Genomic DNA, 12,671 nt, shown 5'->3' with positions numbered 1-12,671 from the left:
GGGATTAAGTACCAGGGCATCAGGGCGTACCTGTACGCCCTGGGTCCTTAACTGGTTAATGAATCTCCACCTCTGTCCCTGCTTCTGTACATATTTTTTTTAGCATGGGCAATCACAGAACAATCAGAGTATTTTTTTAAATATGAACATATTTGCCGAATCAGACCTGTAACAAACCTCTGTAATGAAGAAAACTGTGTCCCTGTAGCCGAATACTTTTTTGCTTGACAGTCAGTTCCCTCTCCCTCCCTAAGCATAATCCTAACCCCTAACCTCTAATCCTTAACCCTATCCCTAATCCTAGCCCCTGATCCTAACCCTTACCCCAATCCTAGCCTTTACTTCTAACCCCTTATCCTAACCCCTAACCCTAACCAAAACCCCTAATCCTAAACTTAATCCTAATCCCTAACCCTAATCCTGACCCCTAACAGTGATCAGCACTAAGAAGGGCTGACAGCGTAGAGCTCAGGTCACATTCGGCTACGGGTCCCAGTTTTTTCCCGGGATATTTGCTTATCTCTTCCTAGAACCTTTTATAGATCTAAATTTGGTACAATAAAACCATTGGGGATTAGGATATTGCAGCCTTAACACAGAGGTTAAACTATATTACAGCCACCGGAAAGTAGCTTCATAATTATGGGGATAACATATAGGAAATTGTGGGAATTGGAATAACAAAAAAAAAAAAAAACTGTTTTCATTATAAAGCCAGTGCACTATTCAAATTTTACAGTATATTTTACCCTAACATTATTACAATAAATTGTCATATCAGTAACAGAACCATGCAAGATAGTATTATTTATCATAATTAATATTCTCAGTATTCTAGAGAAAGTATTCAGTTCATGAAATACATTGTATTGCATCTTTTCTCTCCATTTCACAACCTTGAATTTAAGTTTTTGTTTCACTATCTTAGCGTTGGTTTGAACTGATAAGCCCCCATAACACCTTCCCATTGAATAGAGCAGCTTTTTTAAATGAATACAATGTCATGAGCAGAACAAAATAGTCTAGATACAATTTTTTTCATTTATAAGACAAACATGAATAATTTGCCTGCCTAACATAGCTAATCCCATCAAATTTCATTTGTGAAAGACAATTAATGTGCATAGCTTCAGCATTAGCAAGCATTGCTTACAGCAAGCTTCAAATGCAATTTTCCATGCCATTGTGCTCTACAATTAACTATTGACAAAAATATATGTTCTTATGGTGTATAAGCTGATAAATGTGGAAAATTAAATATAAACTCAACTTAAATGCTCAAGATAGGTTTCTAACAGGCAGCAAAAGGAAGACTCTGAGCAAGGCAAATCAATAGTGACTCACAAAAGAGAAGATTTTCCTTTGCAGGTCAATGATATAAATGTCTAAGGATGACTCACATAGTTTTTTCTGCAGCATTATGTTCTATTACTCTCTTAAGCGTTACCACTCAGAAATTCAAACTGCATGTAAGTTACAATTGTATATAAAGGACAAATGACGTGTAGTTGTATAGCCCAGGTGTCATCCGCATACGTAATACATAATAAAGAACCAATTTCCAAAATAGGTACGATTATAAAAGCTGGGTAAAAAAAAAGGTATTCCCATTAAAAGCATAATTGTCAACTATCAAGAGATTGGAGGGTACTCTGACACTCATTCGACTCTCAACAGATGCAAATTGGCCATTAATTGCTTGACATACTCAATTCTTTTTTCTTTTTTTTATCAATATATAAGGGTGATGGGAAAAATCTTCCGAGGTGGGGGTTTCAAAGGTTAAATGGGCACTGTCAGATACAAAAACTTTTTCTATGTTATACATCTTGGTAAAATATGAACCTTTCTAATACACTTCATAAGAAAATGTTATTTCCTTTTTATAGAAATTATGGCTTATAAAATAATGGCTTTGTCCAAGCTGAAGCACAGGCATGGACAAAGTCCAGCACAGAGGAGGGCTAGCACTCCTCTGTGCTCTCTCCTATCTGATAGGACAGGAGAGAGGACAGATGTGTCCTAACAGGCAAGAGAGAGCACAGAGGAGTGCTAGTCCACCCTCACTTACATGACTTTGTCCATGCTTGTGCTTCAGCTTGGACAAGGCCATGATTTTATATGCCATAATTTTAATAAAAAAAAATAAAAAAAAATTTCTTATGAAGTATATTAGAAAGGTTAATGTTTTGCCAAGATGTAAAACATATAAACGCTTTTTGAATCTGACAGTGCCCATTTAAACCATGTATAAAACATAGTTTAATTTGGTATTGCAAAGTAATAGGGAATAAAATGCACTTCCAGAAGAATTTCATGGACAAATGTTGCTAGTTCATGTGCCATTATTGGGTTGTGAACAACCCTTTAAACTTTACATCACTGGATGTTATATATAGGCATGAATATGTTTCCAGTGATCACCTCCTTAGAGCTAAAATTTTTAGGTGAAAACTATTCTGCAAGTCTAAAACAACATTCAATACTAATAAAAACCCAGTACTTTTAGTAAATCACAACCATTGTGTTACAAGGTTACTAGATTTCTTGATATCTGTGTTAACTTTTTGAAGAAGACAACAGCTTGTTCTTACAATGATCTGTAAATTTGTGCAGATTACTTCTAAAGTTTTACACTACCCGGACAATACTTGGCCACTGTCATTTGGAAAAACTTTTGACATGCCCCAGCAACCAGCAGCCAGGATGGAACGCACTGAGAGCTAACTTCTCCTGGCTTGTTTTCCTGATCAGTGGAGGTCTAAATACTCTAACCCCTGCAGATCAGGAAAATGAGCTGGGAGAAGTTAGAGCTCAGTGCATTCTCTTCCGGCTCCGGGTCATGTTATCGAGATAAACTCGCAATGTAAGTCCATGAGCATTTCAATCACGTAATATAGAGGCAAGAAGAGGAGCGTGCAGCAGCACAGACTTCTCCTGTGTGGCATAGGTCTGAACACTCAGGACCCTGCCAATCCAAACTTTTGACATGTGAAAAGTTTTTCCAAATGACAGGTACTCTTTAAGCATGATTTAGCGAAACATAGTCGGAATGGGGCTTGATAAGAGGCTAAATAGCTGTACTCCCCAACAATGTGTTCCTATGAAAATACATTTGTGGCAAGAGTGATTAGGGAGACATACATTTAGACTATCCCACTTTCCCCACCTTTGTAAATGTTATATTTTTTTTTACATAGATAATTGCTTTTCATAACTGACTAAACACATTTTATTGTCTGAAAAAAGTACAGAGAGTGCATTTTATAAGCAGTAAAACATATACTAGTCTAGTGCAAAAAAATAAAATTAAAATTGCTGGGACACAAGGCAGCTAAACCAAGGACACATTGCTATCATCAATGGAAGAGGGAGATTAACAGCTCACAGCTTTAAAGCCCTTATCTTAGCGATAAAGAAGCCGAAGCTCCACATTGACATTTTTGGTTGTAAACTGGTGGCAAATTATGAAGCCACATGTTGGAAAACCCTAGTTTGTGTCGCACCAAGTGTAATAATGCAGCTCTTGCCTTTAGAAACAGTAATAATGTTATGTTAAAGCTATTCATACTGATATACTACTAACATATTCTGATGTTGCCTCTCTGTAGGAAACTCATGTTGCTATATTCCCTGTGATTTAATTATTTAGAATTAAACTAAAACTAGCCAAATAGACCAGAAATGTTCAAAACTACACCTGCAGACCATGGCTCACCAGTAGGAAAGCTAAAGCCATGCCAAATTAGGTGCGCAATAGTCATGACAAATGTATATACAGACATATACGACTTTATACTCGCACAGTTGCAAACGCTGTACATTGTACAGAAAAATTCAGTTAACTAATTCCAGGCAAGATACGTCAAAAGGACACAATTTTACCATGTATATAATATCACCAAATAAGCATATAAGCACATTATTCATGAGATTTTCCCAGAATATATATATATATATATATATACTAAGATTAACCCCACGAACATACTGTGAATTTAGAATTTGAGTCCCTCATCATATTACTATGGCACCATACTTGTCAAGATCAATAAAGCAGAGTGAAGGCACAGTTACTTACAGCTTTCAATTTCTAATGTGCAGTTTTGTTCATCTAGGGGATATCTTCGAAGGTCCATCATGCATGCAGCAGTAGTTGTTATCCTAGAAAGAAAAGAAAAAAAGCATAAAATTAAACTTAAATTATTAAATTCAAAGGCCATGAAATCCATTGCTAATGAAAAATATACATTATTCAGCATTTTGCAGAAAATAACAATTATTATTTCATGACAGGAGCAAAGGAAAAAGAAAAAGGAAGAAATATGTAATTACATTGACAGGAAAGTCAATTGGTCAATACAAACATGTTATTTTCAAACAGGTCAACATGATCTAGACATGACTTTCATTATGAGATCATTATGTGAAGGAAAACCTTGAAGACAACACAAAATGAGGAATGTTTTAACATAAAGTAATAAAAGTGTGTGATATGCTTTCAGATATCACTACATAACAGACATGTTAATTAAAATGTTATTCAAAAGTGTTTGAAGAGACGGATCGCTCCAATACTGACCGAAAACATTCATTGTATTCATAACAAAAGACATTACAAAAGATAATAAGGTCCATTTCAGTACGAGGCCTCATATGAAGATTATTTCAATGACAGACTTCAAATCATAGACAGAATTGTTCAATTAATTTCAACTATTAAAAAATGTTTGAGACATAAAAGAATAAAATTGCATGACCAAATAGACTACAATTATTAGTTTAAGCTAGATCTGGATAATATAATTTAGAAAACAACTTAACTAAGTTTAAACATTTTTAAATAAGTTTTGCAGTATTTAAATGGTCAGCTTTTACATGACATTAAAAGTTGAAGAGAACCTGTAGTGAGTTCAAATAAAAGTTTTTCCAATAGCACTTTTACATCATTTTATAGCATCAGGTGCCCTAATTCTGAAGGTAATTTTAATTTCTTGCTATGCCACCTTTGCCTAACTATAGTTTTAACCCTTTAATGACCATGGATGTGTGTACACGTCCATGTTCCAATCAGCAGGTATGGCGCGGACTCCCGACTCGAGCCCGCGACATACTTGCCGGCCCCCAGCTGATTCCTATTGCTGGCGTAAGAGCAATTAGTAGCCGACATGGAGCAATCGCCGCGGCCGGCTATTAACCCTTTAAATCGCTGCTGTCAAAGCTGACAGCAGCATCTAAAGTTACCTTTAACTGCTCCCTGGTGGTGTAATGGGGTGGACCGCCCCCCTGCAGTGCGATCGCAGTGGGTTCTCCACTTTTGAGGTAGCCAGAGGGCTTACATTTCCTTCCAAGGTGGCTGCTGCGCTGTGAATGATAAAGCCTGGCAGGAACAGGCTTTATCAATTGAGCACAGAGCACACAGATCAATGTGATTCTATGGAACCACATTGATCTATATGAGGAATTAAATGATTCCTCCTAAAAGTCCCCTAAGGGGACTAAAAGTGTAAAAAAAAAGTTTAAAAACACACACATTAAAGGGGTACTCCCCTGGAAAACATTTTTTTTTAACCTCTTAAGGACCCATGACGTACCAGTACGTCATGAGTCTGCTCCCGATCTATAATGCGGGCCCGTGGCTAATAGCGCGCAGCACTGGTGCCAGAAAGTTAAGCAGATTTGTAAATTACTTCTATTAAAAAATCTTAGTCCTTCCTGTACTTATCAACTTTTGTATGCTCCACAGGAAGTTATTTTCTTTTTGAATTTCCTTTCTGTCTGACCACAGTGCTCTCTGCTGACACCTCTGTTCATTTTAGGAACTGTCCGGAGCAGGATAGGTTTGCTATGGGGATTTTCTCCTAGTCTGGACACTTCCTAAAATAGACAGAGGTGTCAGCAGAGAGCACTGTGGTCAGACAGAAAGGAAATTCAAAAAGAAAAGAACTTCCTGTGGGACATACAGCAGCTGATAAGTACTGGAAGGATTAAGATTTTTAAATAGAAGTAATTTACAAATCTGTTTAACTTTCTGGCACTAGATGATTTAAAAAAAATGTTTTCTATGGGAGTACCCCTTTAACCCTTTCCTTATTAAAAGTTTAACCCCTTAAGGATTCTGCATTTTTTGTTTTTTGCATTTTCGTTTTTTCCTCCTTACCTTTTAAAAATCATAACCCTTTCAATTTTCCACCTAAAAATCCATTGTATGGCTTAATTTTTGTGCCACCAATTTTACTTTGCAGTGACAGTCATTTTACCCAAAAATACATGGCGCAAAGGGGGAAAAAAATCATTGTGCGACAAAGTTGAAGAAAAAACGCCATTTTGTAAATTTTGGGATCTTCCGTTTTTACGCAGTGCATTTTTCGGTAAAAATTACACTTTATCATTATTCTGTAGGTACATACGGTTAAAATGATATAGGTTTCATTTTGTCGTACTTCTGGAAAAAATCATAACTCTTCTGACCCCTATAACTTCTTTATTTTTCTGCCCATGGAAATATATGGGGGGCTCATTTTTTGTGCCGTGATCTGAATTTTTATATCAGTGCCATTTTTGTTTTGATTGGACTTTTTGATCGCTTTTAATTCATTTTTTAATGCTCTAAAAAGTGACCAAAAAAACGCTATTTTGGAATTTGGAATTTTTTTGTGTGCATTGACCGTGCGGTTTAATTAACTATATATATATATATATATATATATATATATATATATATATATATATATATAGTTTGGACATTTACACACGTGGCATTACCACATATGTTTATATTTATTTTTATTAACATAGGTTTTTTTTATGGGAAAAGAGCAGTGATTCTGGCTTTTATTAGGGAAGGGGTTAAATCACATTTATTAACCTGTGAAAAATGAAAGAAATCATCTGATTGGTTGCTATGGGCAACTTGGCAAGTTTTCCTCTGCACAGGTTTTGATAAATCTCCCCCACTGATCTTTTACACTGTTCACTGCCATGCATTAACATGGAATTGATCAGTGTTATTGCCGCTCGACTGCTCCTGCCTGGATCTCAGGCACGGAGCAGTCATTCAGCGATCGGACGTGCAGGAGGCAGGTAGGGATCCTCTTGGTGTCCTGCAAGGTGTTTGGGACACTGTGATTTCACCGCAGCAGTCTCAAACAGCCCGACTGACCTGCCGGGATGCTTTCGGTTTCACTTCAGACGCAGCCGTCAATTTTGATTGCCGCGTCTGAAGGGTTAATACCGGGCATCACAGCGATCGGTGATGTCTGGTATTAGCCGCTGGTCCCGGCCGTGGATGGCACCGGAACCAAACCGAAATGATGCGTCGTTAAGAAGTTAAATCACCCTCCTTTTCCCAAATTCCATATAAAAAATAAACATTATATTAAATTAACATATATGGTATCGGCGAATGCGTAAATGTCGAACTATAAAAATATAAGGTTAATGAAACCGTGCGGTCAATGGCGTACATGTAAAAAAATACCAAAGTCCAAAATTGCATACTTTTGGTCATGTTGTACACCCTAATTTTTTTTTATAAAAACCAATCAAAACGTCCCATCAAAACAAAAATGATATAGATGAAAACTTCAGATCATGGCACAAAAAATGAGCTCTTACACATTCCAGTATACGGAAAAAAAAAAAGTTATAGGGGTCAGAAGAGGAAATTTTTAACCTACTAATTTTCATGCATAAAGGTTTAATTTTTTAACAGAAGTAAAACAAAATGAAACCTATATAAGTTGGGTATCATTTTCATCGTATGGACCTGTGGAATAAATATAAGGTATCATTTTTACCGAGAAGTGCACTGCGTAGAAACGGAAGCCCCCAAAAAATGTTTCTGGTTTCACCATAGATTTTGTGGTAAAATTATTGATGTCATTACAAATTAAAATTGGTGGCGCAAAAAACAAGCCCTGATATGGGTCTGTAGGTGGAAAATTAAAAGAGTTATGATTTTTAGAAGGTGAGGAGAAAAAAAACAAAGGTGCAAAAAAAAACTGTGGTCCTTAAGGTGGTTAATATTGGGTTGAATATTTGTACTTTTATCTATACAGTGAGCTGAACTGGAACTTTGTAGCAAAATGGAGGATGAATGCTAAGCTTTGTGGATATAAATTGGAGCTTCATAATAATACTCCCCCTGAGCATGATCCATGCCCCCTCAGCCTCCTAATCACACCTCCTAAGCCTTTTATTCACATCCCATTTACCTCAAAATTTCCTGCTCATTTAACTATTCAGTAAAAAGTACAGTCTTCATAATTGTAGATTTGTATGATATATAAACAGTAAACTGAAACATTAAAAGACGTCATCCCACCCATTGACTGACAGTAACAGAAACCTAGGATCAGCAATGTGGAGGGGAGGGAGGGGGGTCAGGCAGGTAAGTTACATCTTTATTATTGACAGCAGCAGAGTATAATAGGAACTTATTGGTCCCACGTAAAAAGTTTATAAATACACCAAAACCCAATCACCAAGTCACCTAGGTGATGGGGCAAAAAACTAAAACAAACCTAAACTAAAGAATTCCCCCTCTATTATAGTGTCATATTAAAACTTCACTTTTATTAAGAATTAAATATAAAAGGTCCTATGAAAAAGTGCATTAAAAATTGCAGCACTGTCCCAAAGAGTAATAAGCTCTCCCACACGGAGTATGCAACATCTGCAGTACGCTGTACCATGAGGGAATTTGCAGAATTTCCGCTGTAGGAATTCTATTGAAGTGAATTGGGTATAAATTCATACAGAATTTTCATGCAGAAATTCTGGCATGTGAACATTGCCTTAGGGCTCATTCACATGAGCAGATTTTCTGCTGCAGATCTGCTGCAGATTTGCTTCAGCAGATTTTTCTGCCCACTGACTTCAATGGGCATATAAATCTGCTGAAGCAAATCTGCAGATCTGTAGTAGAAAATCTGCTCGTGTGAATGAGCCCTTAGGCTGGGTTTACAGGGCAGAATTTCTGCACTGAATTCTGCATGAAAATTCTGTATGAATTTATAGCCAATTCACTTTAATGAAATTCCTGCAGCAGAAATTCTGCTGTGTGAATGGAACAGCAGAATCCCATTGAAATGTTTTGGCTATAAATTCATTCAGAATTTTCATGTATAATTCAGTGCCGCAATTCTGCAGTGTGAACCCGGCTTAAAGTGGTTATCCAGGAGATTGAAATGTTTGTCCACACTTCGTGGCAAAAATGTAAGATTAGATGAAAGCCACCTGTGAACAGCAATTTACAAATTTTGTCATGGATTCTCAATTGGATTTTTGTCTGAGCTTTGACTGGGCCATTTCAGGACATGATCTAAAACTTTCCATTATACAGCTGTATGTTTAGCGTTATTTCCCGGCTGAAACACTGTCCCAGTCTCAAGTCTTTTGCAGACTGCATCACATTTCCTCTAAAAATCTATCCATCTTTCTATCAATTCTGACCGGATTCCCTGTACCTGCTGAAAAGAAGCATCCCCACAGCATGATGCTACCAGCATGTTTTACTGTGAGGATGGTGTGCTCAGGGTGATAGGCAGTGTTGGGTTTCCGCCACATATAGCGTTTTGCCAAAAGTAAAATTTTGGTCTCATCTGACCAAAGCTCCTCCTTCCACATGGCTTGTGGCAAACTCCAAATGTGATTTCTTACATTGAATAATCACTTTTTATCTTTTTACTTTTACATAAAGGACAGATTTGCACAGTACACAAATAATGGTTGTTTTGTGGACAGATTCTTTCACAAGAGCTACCGTTGGCCTCTTGGTTGCTTCACTGATAATTTTCTCCTTGCCCGGCTTGTCAGTTTGAGAGGACAACCTTGTTTTGGTAGGTTTGCAGTTGTGCCATATTCTTTCCATTTTCCTCTAATGATGGATTTTATACTGCATCATGAGATGTTCAATACTTTTTTTTAACCTAACCCTGCTTTATTTTATTCCACAACTTTATATCTGACCTGTTTAGTAAGCTCCTTGGCCTTTGTGCTGTTGTGTGTACAGTAATGCTCCCTAACAAACTCTGAGGCATTCACAGAACAGAACCAATGTACTGAGATAAAATTTCAGACAGGTGGGCCCTATTTACTGATGATGGGACTTTTAAAAGTGACTTGTAAAGAAAATTGGTTGCTCCAGATGTTTGTTAGGGGCTTCACAGTAAAAATAAATGTGCACTCAATACTTTTAAGATTTCCATTTGTAAATAATTTTGAAATCCATGCAATTTTTTCCTCCCACTTACAAATGATGGACTATTTTGTGTTGGTCCATTTCAAGAAATCAAAATGAACTAAATGTGAATCTGTGGTTATACTATAACAAATTGTAAAATACTTATATAAGGAACTGTATCCTAGGCAAATTGCTAAATTAAGCTTCATGGATAAATGCAAGATACATACTAGGGATCGACCGATATCGTTTTTTTAGGGCCGATACCGATAATCGGTGGAGGTTAGGGCCGATAGCCGATAACTTATACTGATATTCCGGTATAAGTTATCGGCTATTTATCTCCCCTCGACACCGCTGCAGATCATTGATTTAAAGCGGGCGCTTTAAATCAATGCATTGCAGTGGCTTTCGCAGTGCCATTGTCCGTCGCCGCCACCACCCGCTTCTCTCCCACTACCTGTCAGGGTGGTCCGGGCCATCCTTCCTTCCTTCCTGTAGTGTCCGGCGGCATTCCGGGTGAAGGGTGCACCAGTCCGGGCTGTCCTTCTTCTCTGGCGGTCCTCTTCTCCACTCCGGGCAGGCTCCGGCCTAGTACGCTGCATAGACGCCGCTACGCAGTGACGCCCGTGCGCAGCGACGCACCTGACATCACGGTGTAGCGGCGTGTATGCAGCGTACTAGGCCGGAGCCTGCCTGGAGTGGAGAAGAGGACCCCCGGAGAAGGACAACCCGTACCAGTGCACCCTCCACCCGGAATGGCGCCGGACACTACAAGAAGGAAGGATGGATGGCCCGGACCACCCTGACAGGTAGGGGGAGAGAAGCGGGTATTGGCGGCGGCGGCCTATGGCACCGCAAAAGCCACTGCAGTGCATTGATTTAAAGTGCCCGCTTTAAATCAATGATCTGCAGGGGTGTCGAGGGGGGATAAATAGCCGATAACTTATACCGGAATATCGGTATAAGTTATCGGCTATCGGCCGTAACCTCCACCGATTATTTTTTTATTATTGACTCGGAGGGTGGGGGAGGGGCATGACCGGTATAGCGGTATGGGCAAAAATCCACACCGGTATACCGCCCAGCACTACGGTGGGGGGTGTGACGCGGTGGGTCGGGGGGGGCAGTCACGGTGCGGTGGGGCGGGTCAGGGGGGGCGGTCGCGGTGCAGTGGGGGCGGTGCGGGGGGCATTATCGGCTTATCGGCAAGGTAATTGCCAATACCGATAAGGCCCAAAATTGTGATTATCGGCCGATAATATCGGCCATACCGATAGTCGGTCGATCCCTAATACATACCATACATAAAATTTGGGGATAAGTTGTGGTTACCTGTTATCATGTTGAATCAGAACTGATGAGTGAGGAAAGAATATTACATATTTATCCTTGCAAATAATTTAAATATTTCTAATGACAAATTTGGAAGTTCAGACCTTTGTCAATGGAAATTAACATCTAGCTCATCCTGGATTAAAGATAATTAGTTGAAAGCTGTTCTGTACAATTTAATGTTTAGTAATCTCCCACAACACAATGGCATGAGAGACACAACAGAATGGACTTAGAAGTTCCTTTCTGCTCTTAATATTAACTCTGACATAATGAACAAAGTTTTTGTGCTATTAAGGTCAGGTTGTGCATCAACCTGACCATAATACTTTCTTGAAGTCTAATGAACCTCTTTAACGCCATTCCCATCATATTTTGCTTTTTTAGAAGGTATAGATGATAAAAACACCATTTGAATGAGGGCATGCAAGGCTTTAAAGCAATATAACAACTCAATGTTTTAAGAACACAGATCCTCGTTGAGTATGCTTAAAAAGGGGTACTCCATCCCTAATTCATCTTATCCCCTATCCAAAGGATAGGGGGAAAAGATGTCTGATCGCGGCCATCACGTCCCCTCCCATAGACTTGCATTGAGGGGGCGGGGTGTGAAGTCACACAGGAGAAGAGTCGTGACGCCACGATACTCTGGCCCTGTGGTTGTCATGCTGCACACTCGGAGCCTCCAGCGCTGCAGAGAGCTCGCAAAGGTGGGTGCTGAATGACAGATTGTGGGGGTCCCCACTGGCGGGACCCCCACAATGAGACATCTTATCCCCTATCCTTTGGATGGGGGATAATATGTTTTTGGGCCAGTGTACTCCTTTAAATGGAATCTGTCATCTGTATATCATTGCTCATAGATGTAGACATGGGCAAATAAAACAAATTAAACCTGACTAGTTAATAGCTGTTTGCAAAGTTATTAAATCATAAGCTCAAGCGTCATAAGGTGATGCTGAGCTGCAGCATGCATGCTTTTTCCTTTCTCTACTCTTCCTTACCCTGCCTTGTTCGGACACATATAAACAAAGGCTCAGATTTATCAATCTATTCGACACAAAATATTTTTGATTTTTGTCTCAGAGAGCAACCAATAACAGTGCTTCTTTCATTTGGAAGATGAACTGTGATTGGTTGCTATTTGTAT

General features: G+C 38.7%; 1 protein-coding gene across 1 annotated transcript in view; it reads right to left on the bottom strand.

The window, feature by feature from the left end:
• The window catches only part of LOC130267247 (gamma-aminobutyric acid receptor subunit beta-2), a 473,943-nt gene that overhangs the window by 143,691 nt on the left and 317,581 nt on the right, over positions 1-12,671 (bottom strand). Inside the window, exon 5 of the mRNA XM_056516672.1 lies at positions 4,082-4,164. Within this exon, the coding sequence (XP_056372647.1) occupies positions 4,082-4,164 (83 nt within the window). The remainder of the gene's footprint in view (positions 1-4,081; positions 4,165-12,671) is intronic.

Source organism: Hyla sarda, chromosome 4 (genome assembly GCF_029499605.1).
Source record: "Hyla sarda isolate aHylSar1 chromosome 4, aHylSar1.hap1, whole genome shotgun sequence".
In the NCBI taxonomy this organism is placed as follows: domain Eukaryota; kingdom Metazoa; phylum Chordata; class Amphibia; order Anura; family Hylidae; genus Hyla; species Hyla sarda.
The sequence above is the reverse complement of the archived record's forward strand: the minus strand, read 5'-3'. Positions and strand labels throughout refer to the sequence as shown.